The sequence below is a fragment of the Falco cherrug genome, chromosome 3 (assembly GCF_023634085.1).
Source record: "Falco cherrug isolate bFalChe1 chromosome 3, bFalChe1.pri, whole genome shotgun sequence".
Classification (NCBI taxonomy): Eukaryota; Metazoa; Chordata; class Aves; order Falconiformes; family Falconidae; genus Falco; species Falco cherrug.
Window position 1 is genome coordinate 61,569,892 of NC_073699.1, and position 15,098 is coordinate 61,584,989.

A 15,098-nucleotide genomic window follows, 5' to 3' on the forward strand; every position below is an offset into this window, starting at 1 on the left:
GGAGCCCCGCCGGCCGCAGCCGCCGCGTTGTGGCCGAGCGGCCCCCACCGGGCCCGGCCCGCGGCCCGACCGCCAACCGCCGCCGCGCGCTCCCGCCGGAGCGGCCGGCTCAGCGGGCACGCGCGCGCACCCGGGCGCCTCGGGCCGGCGCATGCGCGGGGCGGGTCTCCTTGGGCGGCGCGGAGGGCGCGGGTAGGCCTCAAGGAGAGCGCGGCCGGGCGGGGGTCGCCGTTTCTGCCGCCGGCGCCATGTTCCTGTGCGCTGCCCTGCGGGCCGCGGCCACACGCTCGGTAAGGGGGAGGCAGCGGCTGCCACGCGTCTGGCCCCGCCGGCCGAGGCAGGGCGCCCGCTCGGCTGGAGGAGGCCGCGGGAGGGGTGGGAGGCCGCGGGGTGGGGGCCGGGGCCGGTGCTGCCCTCGCGGTGGGCGGGCGGTCGGGGGCCGCCGTAGCGCGGGGCCTCGGGAAGAGAGGCCCGGTGCCGACGGTGGGAGGGCGCCGGTGCCGGCTGTCTCCCTCGCCCTGGCGGCCCCGGTGCTTGCCGGAGCTGCTCGGCCGGCTCTGGAGGGGCGCTCCCTGCCTCGAGTGACAGAGGCTCCAGCAGCGACTGCTCGGTGCCGATTGCAGGTTATTGGAAAGCTTCCCGAGCGGGAATAAAACTTCCGACTTGGCGTACGTAAGACTAACCACGGGAAGGAAGCCCCTGGGTTTGTTTTTCGGTCCTGAGCAGCCCTTCACGCCAGTTGAAATCCTTTAGGCCAGTGCAGAAAACGGGGACACATCTTAGTTCGTCTTCAAGTCTGGAATTTACAGGTGTGGTTCTTGAAAACAGAGCAGTATTTGTGGATAGAATAAAGGGCTTCCATCTGAAGTGCATCCTTTTGAAGGAGCGCCGCATGTGTGTTATATATACTACAGCATCACATCATTTACATGCGCCTTTCAGCATTGTCTGCAGAATTTCAGTTGTATTTGCAGGCTCTGCTAAGGCTTATAAGATTTTTGCCCGAATTTTATACGCTGTCTGGCTCACTGAGGGCAGTCACACTGGCATGTCAGTGCAGTTCATTCGATGTGCCTCAGTCTGTTGATAAAAGACAACAGACTGAGGGTCTCCTGTCACTCAGGAGTGATCTGCAGTCCACAGAGTTACCCAGGTATTCCAGAGTTCATCTTGGCCTCTGACACAGAAATGGCAGATTAATTGCTTTCCTGGCTGCTGCTTTCAGATGAGCCAGAACTAGAAAGCAAAGATGAAATGCATGTGTACAATATAACACACAACTGCAATCCAGTAAATTTCTTCCTGGAAGGACTGATCGTATGACTGCAGCCATCATGTGAAACTATGCTGCAGGTGAAACTACATGACGTGCTTCTGAAAACACTGAGCTGATCAGGTTGCTCTTACAGAAGAGCAGGGGCTGTAGTTCCCTGGTACTTAGGTTTGTATTTCAAATCTGGCCCTGTGACTGTATTTTTGCTAGTTTGATGCTGAGCCACTTGGAAGTCCCACAAATTGTATATGGTAACAGAACTTAAGTAGTTGAGGGATTTTTTTTTTTTTTAATATGCTATATTTCCACTTTGAAGAGATCTCAATCTTGATCTAGAAGCCAATGTAAAAATTTATGTAAAATTAATTTTCTTGATCCGTTTTGTCATGATGGATCCAGACAAAGTACTGAGAATAGCTGAACAGAACTTGCATATGGGTCTGTGTGTGGTTATTTCATGTTTGTGTTTACGTTTGTCCTCTTATGCCTGATCCCACTGTTCAGTTAGATAAAAGCTGAAGAAGCATGTAAATGTAGAGAAGAATCTCGGTAGTAATGGTAGCTTTTGCAAACTTTAAAGCATATGTGATGTAAAAATTGGAAAATTATTCATGAAATGTTTGATAAGAATTTGTTCAAGGCACATAAATCATAAATTAAGCTGTAGCAGAATGTTACCTGTTTGAAGTTAAATCCTTTTAACTTCTACATTGTCTGAAATGGTCAAGGTGAGTTAAGAAATTTGTTCTCCTAATAGTACAGGAGAGCTGTTAATAGTCTTCTTGAGTTGATTTAAATTATTAATGATGACAGTAGAATTAATGGCTTACACTTAAATAGAAATCAAGCTGGGTCTGAAAGCAGCTACTAGCAGTATGTAAATTATTAACTATTAATACTATCTATTTTCTTTGTAGATAAGACAAGTCCGATACTTACATAGAACAGCAGTGTGCAGTGCCAGTGGAGGAGCCTTATTTGTGGTATGTAGTTTTCTACCTTACTGTAAGGGGGATGTGTAAGAAGAGTTTGGCATATGCTTTTTTAATTTGCCTAAAAGTTTTTGATGGGCAGAAATTTACTATAGAAGCCTGCTGGCATTTGCGAAGAAGCGTTTTTTCCAGTAGAACTTTTCATTAGAATTGTGACGGAGAAGCAAAAAGGCTTGCTTATTTATTTGGCCTTGTGTTTCTTTCCTTACATAGTAAAAACTCTTTTATTAATAGTAATGGTAATATTAGCAGCATTTGTATGTGATTGCAGATGAGAGTTTGCTTAAACTTTTATCTCATTATGAAACAGGTTTTGTTTCCTTTTTTTATTGAGTTTGTAATTGAAGCTCATGAAAATTTTTGCAGGCACAATTTCTTGATTTCTAAAATTTGCTGCAGAATTACCCTTAGGTCCAGGTGTTGAAAAGTGCAATTCTTGTTTATATTATATTTGATATAACCTGTTGCATAATGATTTATAATTGAGGCCATTAGGCATTATCGTAATAGTTACAAATAGTAATAGTGCTTGCAAAAAAGAAAAAGCCCTCAAATTTAACTGTGTAAAGCACGTGTGTTGGCTCTCTACCTCTGAAGAGAACCAGAAGCATCTCAGAGAGGTGTGTTCTGTCCTGTTCTGCTCCATTCAGAGCTTTACCTAGTCTGCAGTTTAACTGCTGAATAATTTGGGATTTTTCCAACAGTTGGTAGAAATCACCACTGTACAAAACTGACAACTTTGAAAGGAGATGCTCAGCATTTTTTAACAGATTTTTGTTGTTGTTGCCTTTATGCAGCTGTTTCTACAGCTTTTTAAATTAAGATGAAGTTAATGGAATTACAGTATATGCTTTGGATACATTTCCAGAAACCTGAGCAGGCATTGATGATTTACAGAGTGAGAGCTGGTATTCAAGGGATAGAGGAAACGACGTAGGCTGACAACTGAGGAAACTTCAGATGTAGTTTGAGGTTAGTAAAGACAGGCAAAAGGTGTCATTTGTACCCTAATGGATGTTGGTGTCTGGCTTATTTGCTGGAGGGAGGAGCCTGAAAACAGAAAGCAAAGTAGAAAAGTGAAGTTGTCTGTTTTAGTTTCTTGTGATTTGCAACTGTTTATTTAATAGCATCAATTTGTTTTTATTCTGCAACAGGATTTTTGCTAGAAGAGCATAGGAAATTGTTTTTGTGGGGGCTTGTTCTCTGTGTGTGTGTTGAGTTTTTTTAACAGGGTAATATTTGTTCTGTGAAGTAAAAGGCTATGGGAAGAAGACATTTGGATGTCATTGTGTGTGTGTGTGTAGTTGCCCTAACTACAATAAAAACCTTCAGAGCAAATTTCAAGGGAAACTAGTCCTGCTGATTTGAGCTAAAGGCATTATTTTAATCAACAGTAGCTGTTTGTATACAATCAGAAAATGGGTCGTGTGTGTGTCCATGTCCCATTTCTCTAGAGGAAAAAACCCAACATGAAAAAGGTCTTAGCAGATAAAGGGTCAAACAAAGGCTGTGAAGAACCGCTTGTGGAGGAATAGTGTGCTTACCTGGGAATAGCTGTAACCTGTTGTGGTGGTCCTCTTTGTATGTCAGTTTACACACAAATGTCTTTGTTTTGTCTTGCAAAGCATATTGGCGCTTCTTGTTGCACTTGCCACGTATGAAATCTCTATGTGAGGAAGGGAAATGCATACAGTGTCTTTGTTTTGTAACAGCAGGGGACAGGCTAGCAGGGGACCTGGTGGTCTAATTAAAATCTAGTATTAAAAGGCAGTTCTAATCTCTGTGCCTCTGTATCCCTTTGCAAACTTTTTTCATGCAAGTTTTTGCCTTACATCTTATCAGAAACGTACAGAGATAAGAGAACTTCTACTGAAACCTCGTTTTATTCTGAAACAGCAAGAAGATACTTTCTCTCAACCATTAAACTCAGTCTGGTGCCATCACAGGCAGCTGGATCACACTCCAGAAAGAGCATATCAAATTCAAAACTAGATAAATTGTTTGCCCATAGTAATATGAGGGCTGCTCCAAATCTATCATTTCTGATGGTTAGGGAAGGCCTGATTACAAAGATACTTTTATTTATAATAGTTATTTTTCTTTCTTTAAACATGCCCTCTCTATCTTTGACTTCTGCCTGACTTTAACCTCCTTTTAACAGCTAAAACTTAACTGTTGTACTTTGTGGGTTTTAATACATGAACTGAGTTTCCTTAACACATCAACTGCCCTGATGTTGCCTTTGTCATAGGGCTGCACAGGGATTCAGTAGAGAAGGTTACAGAATTGCTAATTATATTTTTTGTTACTTGTGAAATGGTCAGTTACTTGGGTCTGAGAGCACTTCCAGTGTTCTTAAATTAAGAGGTTTATATGGGGAGTTCTGCTGGAACAGTGAATACTTGCCCTTTGGAGAAGTAGTAAATTTCTTTTCATTGCTGATTTGATACAGACTTTTAATAGGTTGTTGCCCTAAACATAATTTCCCCTGCAGACCATGCAGACCATTTTGATTTACAGTGTTTTTAACTGGCATTCACTGCAGGGTACAGGTCAAATTTCAGCCAGCTTTTTTGCAGTATACATGAAAGCTAAATAATTCTAGTTATTCTATTGTAATTCTTCAGTGCTCTTTAATAATTGTGTCAAGAAAGGCAGATGAATAGATCACTGAAAAAGAAAAATAAAATGGCCCAGGTTGGTGTAGCAAAAAATGTGAGATGACCATCCAGCAGCCTTAGTACCTTCCCTGGGAGAGTACTGTGATCTATGGGGACAGCGTGGCTTGGGTAGGCCTTCTCAGTGCATTTTTCACACTTTTAAGTAGTCTAGGCTGGATGCTGCAATACAAATATGATACAGTAAAGCTATGCATGGAATCAAAACCTATTGTGTAAGACTTCAGGAAGTTGCAGAGCGCGTGAAAGGGTATCGGAAAAAATGTGTGGATAGAGTTTGACCTTGCATTTCAAGAAACTGCTGTAGTTGGCATATATGTAATTGTATTTAGTTTGTGTATGGAGGAAGCCTTAATATATCTTGTTTCTTTTTATAAGCATCTCTTAGATGAGGAAAGGTTGAGAGAGCTGGTCTGTTAGAGAAGGCTGAGGGAGTGGGGATCTTATTAATGTCCATAATACCTGAAGGGAGGGTGCACTGAGGGTAGAGCCAGGCTCTTTTTAGTGATGCCCAGTGACAGGACCAGTGACAGCCTCAGAGAACATCAGGAAACACTTTTTTAATGTGAGGGTGACCAAGAACTGGGACAAGTTGCCCAGAGAGGTTGTGGAGTTTCCACAGAAGGTCCGGAAGCCATCTGGACATGGTCTGGGTAAGCAGCTCTGGGTGGCCCTGCTTAAGCAGGGGGGTTTGGCCCAGATGACTTTCAGAGGTCCCTTCCAACCTCAACCACTCTGTGATTTAAGACAGTATTTTTTCCAGTACTATGTCCTGAATTGTGATCTTTCTCTGCAGAATCTATAGCCTAAAAAAAGGCAGAAATGCACTCGCCATTTAGAAGTAAGTGAGATCGTGCAGGTCTCTGATAAATGGTGCGTCATCATACAAATGGAAGACTAGGGAAAAGGTGACTGACAAATTCCTAACAGCTTGCTAAGCCTAGAACTCTGTAAACTCTGGATGAAAACTATGAAACTTACCACAGCACAGAATTGGGTGAAGCCCACTTAGAATGGAGAATAAACAAGGTGATATGATCGTATTCAGTGTTCAATAAACAAGGTGATATGATCGTATTCAGTGTTCAATAAACAAGGTGATATGATCGTATTCAGTGTTCAATAAACAAGGTGATATGATCGTATTCAGTGTTCAATAAACAAGGTGATATGATCGTATTCAGTGTTCAATAAACAAGGTGATATGATAGTATTCAGTGTTCACCTGTGCTGTAGCTTTTACAGTGCATCTTGGAGCCTTGCTGCACAGAACTGACTGTGACAAACCAGCTTCTGATATAAAGTATTTATTATTCCTTTTCACTTGTAGGGTATTTAAGGATATCAGTTTAGAGATGATAGACTGAAAGGAGCAGCTGTTCTAGACAAGAAGATTTTAATAAATATACTTATTTGAAAACAAATTCAGATCAAGTACAATTGTAACTGTATGAAATAGCTATGGAAAGCAGACTAGCAGCCTGAAATAAAACGGGCATGCAGATTTGAGAAGGAAAAGTTAAGTTATGGAAATACTTATCCTTTATCCCCTTGTATTTGGTCTGTGTAGTTGCAGAACAGATCTGTAAGGGGAAAAAAATTGAAAGTTGCACAGTATTTACTATCAGTTTTTAGCAAAAAATTGCTGATGGAGGAACTTTCATTAAAATTGGTATCAACCCACTAACACTAAATACAAGGACTCAAATCCTTTATCTGGAAGGGTCAGTATAAAAAAATGGCAATTGTGTTCCTAAAACCTGTTTTATGTTGTCTTGTAGACCACACAATAGACAATTAATTCATACTTCATAAAATATTTGTAAAGGGAATTGGTTATCTTTCTGTAATTCCTGTTACTAGGGGGAAGTCAGCCTCGGTGGAGAAGTGTATATTGACTGTAGTTTTATATTTGACTTGGAACTGTAGTAGGGATACATGTTCTCCAGTTGATGATGGCAGTAGTACTGTCTGCTCCAGGATATAGGCAGGATAAGCAAAGGGAATCTCTCACTAGACCCAACAGATGTAATTGAAGTTAAGTTTTTCGATAATTCCATATTAAAATTTCTAAGTCCAGGAATAGCTGTGGACCATACATACTTTCATTTCTGCACTGATGATGGTCTTTCAGTAGGTAAGTATCTTGCAATGTTAAAAAATTTCATTAAATCCTTTGCTGCTTAATAGAATGCAGTGTGGAAACTGCAAAATCACCCTAGGTTACTTGAGATAATGATCAAAGTCAGTGGAGTGGGTTTCTTTCTCCTAAATATACTTTTAAAGCTTTTATTATTAGGTAGTTGTGGATTACTTTTAACATCAAGCCTCAGGTATAACTTGTACTTTCCTCAAACTTTCTCAATTTGAAAATTATAAAGTTTGGAATGAAGCTTAGCTGTGATTATTTCAAGGATACCATAATGAGCTGCTTAGAGATAACTGAAATTTTTGTGCAGGAAGTTTCTTTGGTGGATAAGGATTTTCATCAGAACTAAGATTTTATTATAGGAAAATGTCACTTTCTTCAAGACTTCCAAATTTCTATTTTCTGAAAATAGAAGAACTAATTTCAGTTTGATGTTTCCTTAGAAGACCACCTTAAAAACAGTATGATAGAGTATCTTATTTTGGAAATCTTAATTCAAAATTCTGCTTCTTCCATTCTGATTCAGAATTGTATCTAAAATTAAAATGTTTAAATCCAATACAAATCAAAAGTTGATGTTAAAATGAATTAATAATGTGTTTGAATGTGCAAACATTTTAGTTGCATAGTAAGCTTCTTGATGAATTTTAGAGTATTTATAGTTAATGTCTCACGGGAAAAGAAAAAATGGGCTGTTGTGTTAGTCCCTTGCTGTTTATTAAGGTATTAACCGGAGGACTCTTAATCTACCCGAGATGAATTTGAACATAATTGCCAAACTGTATTAACAGTGTTTAAAAAAATGTATATTTTGATAACACTGTATTCCTCAGGAAATAATTTTTTGAATAGGAAATAAGAGGAATAAGTCATTATTTTTGAGTGATGAAATAATTATCTGTATTTTTGATAACTTTCCCAGAGATATTTAATCATTTGAGTACTATGAAATTTTTATCTGGAATATATTGGTTTTACCCAAGCTACTCAACTGTAACTGTCTAATGAGAAGATACTTTACAACAGTAAATCTGTCCTGAATAATTTCCTGACAATCCCTATGTTTACACATTTTTTTTCTTTTTCTGAAGCACAGAGATAGTCCTGAAAATAATCCAGATACTCCATTTGAGTTCACACCTGAAAACCAAAAGGTATGCAGACAAACAAAGTTAAATACACAGACTTTGTCTTCACATCAGTACTGATACCTTTTCCCTCTTTCCCTTTAAAAAGCGAATAGAAGCAATCATAAACAACTACCCAGGGGGACATAAGTCTGCAGCTGTCATGGCAGTACTAGATTTGGCGCAAAGACAGCATGGATGGTTGCCCATATCAGCTATGAACAAGGTATTTGGTAATTAATTGTCTTTCAAGCAGAATAATACTGTTTTCTTTAAATATCTTGCTATAATATTAGCATACTAGTGTAGGAATTTACATGTGGTATAGAATTGTGAGAATTTCATATGAGAATATGTTTTAAAAAATAAAAGGGAAGACTAATGCAGAAAACTGGGGGCTCTGTTGTTTACATAATGTTAGCTCATTGCTAGAAATTGCAGACAGAAGAAAAATTACATGAGCCCTGTTTAGATAGGCGCTTTTCCCAGAATCATCCTGCAAGTAGGAACAGAAACTTGAAAGATTTGGTTCACTGCTGAATTTGGGGAAAGAAGAAAAGAACAATGGAGTTTTTCTCCTCCCAGATCAGTGGCACAACATGCATTGCCAGGATTGTACTCTAGGCCCATAAAGGCTTCTGCAGAGCAGTGTTAGTGTAGTATGTGTCATGAGCGTTGTATAATGCCTCACAGAAAGTGCCCAGAAGACTTACCAAGTTATATATTAAAATGGTTTCAAAATAAGCAAGCAACTACACTGCTCTGAGGTGACAGGTTGCATGATGGTAATCGGATACCAAGAAATAAAAATTTCTGGTTTATATTCATATCAATAAATCTGTCCTATTTTGTGGTGCAATCTGGCATATCAGTTTTAAAGTGAAAAGTGTTAAATGCAATCAAGATGTGCTGAGTGTCAGTGTTATAGAAATTACTGAAGGAGTTAAGAGCACATTTAGGGAAGGGCAACATATCTGCTAACTGTTTCTACAGTGTAACATAAAGCCTCAAATCCCCATTACTACTGAATGGGGCAAGTATTTTTGTTTATTTCAGTTTTGGATTGATACTATATTTTAGAGTAAATAATCTTAAGATATTTTTTTAAGTGAACAGATATTTTCCATGGCTTGTTACTTGTCTGCTATAGAGACTGGAACGGAAAACAGTTACCCTTTTGAAAACAGAGCCAGTTCTCAACCTGAGCAGTTTGCCAGGGTTCCAGGTTAATGAGGTCAGGGATACTTGCACCAGAACTGGCTTCCTGGAGATTGTGCTTCACTCCCTATTTATTAAATGTGATGCCAACCTGCAGATGCAGTTGTGGTGTTTCTTGGGCCAGCCCTGGTGTGTCACAGAACCTGAGACACACCTGCTGTATCTGAATTGGGTGAGCTAGTGCCAGCCTGTAAGTATCCCATAACAAAAAAGTCCTATGTGGGTTAGTGCAAGCAGATTCATACAAATTTGTTCATTCATACAGCAAAAGAGAAGTATAGTATGAGCTGGAGGTGACAGTGAAAGCTAGAACCCAGCTGACTCCTCACATCTGCTTGTGCACGGTGCTAGATGCTGGAGGGGAATTGCCTTGAACTCCACACTGCTAATCTGTGCCTTAGTGACCAAGTTTGTGCTCGAGCTGGGTGACTCCAATCAGAGTAACTCAAGTGCTTTTTCTTGGCACTTGAATACAGTTGTGCTTTGATACCCATCTCCTTCCTCTCCTTTATCCATTACCAACAGAGGACAGGTGATTTTACTGAAATGGTGTGTTAAATGCCTTTACTAATGCCCTGTGAGAATTCAATATAGTGTCTGTTTTCCCCTTGTTACAGGTTGCTGAAATTTTAGAAATGCCTCCCATGAGAGTATATGAAGTGGCAACCTTCTATACAATGTATAATCGCAAACCTGTTGGGAAATACCATATTCAGGTCTGCACTACCACGCCTTGCATGCTGCGAGATTCTGATAGTATTTTAGAAGCCATTAAGAAGAAACTTGGTATGACACGAATTTATAATACTTTTTGTGATTATTTTTTTTTTTTACCTTTGCTTAATGATACTGAAGTAAATTTTTTCATATGGTGGGGACAGAGCAATAGTATTGAAATTATAGAGTGAAATAATTGGAAAACAGGCACTAAACACTTCACATTTCAGATTTGGCATTTATTCTTTATTTTTAATAATTTCAGTACAGTAGAGCAGAAAAGACCATTGTCTGGAGCACCATTCAGTGGTCTTAAAGTGGTTTTAAGGGCAGTTTGCCAGGAAATACATTATTCTAGTATGACTCTGGACTGAGAAAGTAAGCCCTATCCCGTATGTAGGAGAGGACTTTGAATGCTATGGGGTACTTTTTTATATGTGAAGTAAGATTTTAAGGTATATGCTGTATAAAAGTTGTTTGTGAGGGTTTTTTTACTTATATAAGGTGATAGAACCATAGAATGGTTTGAGTTGGAAGGGACCTTAAAGATCATCTAGTTCCAACCCCCCTGCTGTGGGAAGGGACACCTTCCACTAGACATAAAGGGAGGCCACTATAAGGTCTCCTTGGAGCCTTCTCTTCTCCAGGCTGAACAACCCCAACTCCCACAGCCTGTCCTCATGCAGGGGGGTGGGGTGGCGGTGCTCCAGCTCCCTGATCATTTTTGTGTGGCCCTCCTCTGGACTTGCTCCAACAGGCCCATGTCCTCCTTATATTGTGAGGCCCCAGAACTGAACACAGTACTCCAGATAGGGTCTTGCAAAGACCTGAGCAGAGGGGCAGAATCGCCTCCCTCAACCTGCTGGTCATGCTTCGATGCAGCCCGGGATTCTGTTGGCTTTCTGGGCTGTGAGCCCACATTTGAGTCATGTCCAGTCTTTCATCCATGAGTACCCCCAAGTCCTTCTCCTCAGGGCTGCTCTCAATCCACTCATTGCCCAGCCTGCATCCATGTTAGGGATTGGCTGTGTTAAACTTCATGACGTTCACACAGGCCCATCTTTCTAGCCTGTCAAGGTTCCTCTTGATGGCCAACGTGATGTTAATATACCTTAAGTATTCTCCATGGAAAAAGTCAATTGAGAGTACTGCATCATACGAGATACAAGGAGAGCTCATGGGTTTTGTGTGTGGGTTGGCTTTGGTTGTGGGGTTTTTTCATCCTTAGGTGGTCATGCGGAGGGGGTAAGATCAGCAACTAACAACATTTCCACTTCTATGAAGGCACAATCTGTGCTAACATTTCCTAAGAATCACTGTGGTAAGAGCTGCAGAACAGCTGCTTGTTATCTTGCACTTCATATATTCTGTTGTCTGGAAAAGGCATATTTAGATTAAATTTGTCTTAAGTCTGTTACTGCAAAGGTAGCTTAATTTTAACTGAAACTCTTAAGCTTGAGAAATTGAAGCATTAAGGATTAATTGTGTAGCTCTTACTGAGACACAGACCTTCCTTAAGACTTTTACTAGTCCCCCACTCCACACACACCCCCCCAACTATGGAGGAAAACTGCTTTCAGCATTCTTCCTTCCATGGAATATTTTGTCAAGATCAGATTCTGAGATGTTATTCCAGCTAACCTGCCCTCTGGGGAGGTTCTGTATCTCTACAACAATAGTGTGTCATGAAGTTAACTTATGTTTATAGAGTTGCTGCATAAATGAGTCTTTGTGTATAAATTTGGAACTTGTTTATGAATTTGTAGCTAACAATGTTAATGCTTGGATCTGTTTATTTGGGAATTTAATACTCAGCACTGCATATTAACATATTTCGTATCGGCATGTGAAAGCTATGTTTTCCCTATTTTTCGATTCTATTGCATGGATTACTAAAAATGTTCCTGAGTAGAGCTGTTCTGTTTGTCAGAATTGTCATTTCATAGTTATTTTTAATAAATCATACCTGCAGACCTGTAAATGAGGTCTCAGAAATGTATCTGAAAACAGACTTCACAGTTTATTAGAATTTTTAATGGAAACATGTTGGACGTATTTAAGGGGACTTAACTATGCAAATGTTTAAGGCCAAACTACAAGTAATGAGAAGTCTATGGAGTACTTAAATTCGTGCTTTATTAAACTCGTTCAATAAGCATTGCTGAACCTAGTATTCTTTATTGGTTTAGGTATAAAAGTTGGGGAAACCACACCGGATAAACTCTTCACGCTGATAGAAGTGGAATGTCTAGGTGCTTGTGTAAATGCCCCGATGGTACAAATAAACGACAATTACTATGTAAGTATTACATTCCCTTTTTAAAGGTTAAACTTTTTTGCTGGGTTACCTGTACTATCACATGTTTCAGATTGTGAAGTTTTGGTCAGTTACTTCAAATTCCTATTGGCAGGGACAATGTTACAACCTAGGGCATCTTTTAGTTTCTTGGACCCTTCCTAGAACACTTCATCTGTATCACAGTGTGTCAGTGTATTTTTCCTTTCAGTTACTGTCTTGATTTATACAAGTGGGACAATATATTTTTGGTGGTAGTGGTCTGCCAGTAATCTGGAATTTTTAAATAGGTATTTGATAAGCCTTTAAATGTGCTTTAAAGCAGTCTGTTAGAAAGCGTGGACTGGTTTAACGCTATTTTTGAACTTCTGGAATTATTATGACTCATTTAGATGCCATCAGACCAAAGGAGTTAATGTATTGACTGAATCTAAATATTTAAATATTCTTTAAAAAAGCAAGTTATTGGTCTGACTAATATTTTCAGAACTGTTCTCTTGAACTGTATCCACATTTTTTTATCACAGCTGACCCTATTTTGCAGTACATGCAACAGCACGTGTATAGTGTGTAGGCAGAGATCCAGCTCACTAATGTACCAAGGAAGCTGGAAACACAAACCAATGTTAGAGGGGACCCACATCAACACTGTTAAGTTTTAACATAGCTTCTGCAACTATATGTAGAACAAATTTTTCACGTTAAAATGACAGTAGGCTTTTTCATTTTCCTTATTGTTTAAACCAGTATGTGTGTTAATGGACAGGATCAGAATTACCTATGCTAGGTTAACACCTAAGAGCACAATTTTGAATGCTGCAGTTAGCACAATTGCTGACTATTTTTCTGTTTTGTCAGTGGTGGTTGGTTGATGATTTATTTTACTTTTTTTTACAGGAAGATTTGACACCCAAAGATATTGAAGACATAATTGATGAACTAAAGGCTGGGAAAGTTCCTAAACCTGGCCCGAGGTATATTTGTATAATACTGGCTAATTGATTGAAGCCTGATCCTTTTCAGAAACTAAATTCCTGTTCCAGTGATTTCAGTTCACAACCTACAGCTAAAAAGCATTAATTTACTGAACAGAATGGCATGCTTTCTGTGCCTTTCTATACATTCAAAGCCAAAAGGAACAGGAAAGAACTGAGAATTTTGATGTTATTGATGACTGACTGGAGGAGTGAAAACATCAACTCTGACTTGGCTTAGTACTTAACAGGTGAATGATATCACCTGTTGGAAATTTTTTTGTCTTGATCATTTAAATCAACAAATGCCTGTTGGTTGCTTGGGGTTTTTTTTATTTCTGACAAAAAACAGACAGTGAGTTTGTTAAAGTGTTATTATTTCTGAACTTTTCTTATCAGTTATTTCCCACTGTTCTTTATTAGCCCAACTACACATATGCTTATGTGATGGTGGAATTAATTTGACTTGAACGTGTTAGCTATTCCTGTTGATTCTATAATGATTTTTTTTTAATACAAGAACAATCTTAAAACAGGTACAGTTTCCAAACACAGGGAAGCATCACTAACAAAAATCACTGATACAATTGGATACTGCCTTTGGTATTACTGGGATCAACATCATGTGTTGGCTGGCCAACCTGCAAATAAATGAAAGAAAACTAGTGGTCCTGTCTTGCATTTCAGTCAGAAGACTTTGTCACTACCTGATTTAGAATCCTTTTGATTTAAGAGTAGCATTCTGAAGGAGGAATAGGAAGAACAAAAGAAAAAAAGTGGCTTCAGCCTTAAGTCAGATTTTGTAACTTGTCTTCTATCCAGTGATTAAAATAGTATCTGAGATTATAACAATACCAGTAATGAAAAAAACTGCTTTTATTTTTCAGGAGCGGACGTTTTTCTTGTGAGCCAGCTGGTGGCCTTACTTCTTTGACTGAACCACCCAAAGGACCAGGCTTTGGAGTTCGAGCTGACCTCTAAGGATTTTTGTAATACAAAATGAACTGTCTAAAAATAATAAAGTAACTTTAATCTCAGTAAAGTGATGTATGTGCTATTACTTTTTTTAAAAAATGAAGAATGCAACAGCAAATAGTGTATCTTACTTGCTGTGGTTTTAACTCCTGTAAAGCATAATCGTAATTTTGGATTATAAGAAAAGTGGTTCTGTAAAGTGACTCGCTAAGAGAGTCCACTTATGGTCACTGAGAGGTGAAAGCTGCATCTTTTGATCTGTCATTGAAAATTCCTTCCACTTTTTTTCTAAGGTTCTTTGACAAAGCATTAAAACTGACTAAATTACAAATCTGGTAAACGCATAATGAAACAAATTGAAAGGAAATTATCTGTCACAACTTCATCACAGTTTACTTTTAATTGCAATTCAAAAACTATTAAAAAATGGGAAAGGAGATCCAAGCTGCATTTAAAAAAAAACAAACTGGTATGTTCAGTAAGAAGTGGTTCTTCTTGAGTCACCATTCAGTGGCCAGGAAAAATGAGAAAATTACCTTTTTTTGTTACAAAAAACCTCCAACCATATAGTGGTAGTACTCTACTAAAAGAATGTACAGCAACAAGAAACAACTTCCTGTACAAATTCACTCAATACAGCCAAGGTATGCAGTTGGGGGCACTTTAATACATGCGTAAGCGTAATATATGAAACTAGAT

The 15,098-nt window shown here is 39.3% G+C and overlaps 1 protein-coding gene across 1 annotated transcript; it reads left to right on the forward strand.

Moving 5' to 3' along the window:
* The first annotated feature begins 109 nt into the window (after positions 1 to 109).
* On the forward strand, positions 110 to 14,466 carry NDUFV2 (NADH:ubiquinone oxidoreductase core subunit V2). The gene is made up of 8 exons (XM_055706252.1): positions 110 to 290; positions 2,191 to 2,256; positions 8,184 to 8,246; positions 8,329 to 8,445; positions 10,055 to 10,223; positions 12,344 to 12,453; positions 13,348 to 13,424; positions 14,312 to 14,466. The coding sequence occupies exons 1-8, from the start codon at positions 249 to 251 to the stop codon at positions 14,403 to 14,405; spliced, it is 738 nt and encodes a 245-aa protein (XP_055562227.1). The 5' UTR covers positions 110 to 248; the 3' UTR covers positions 14,406 to 14,466.
* Positions 14,467 to 15,098: the final 632 nt, after the last annotated feature.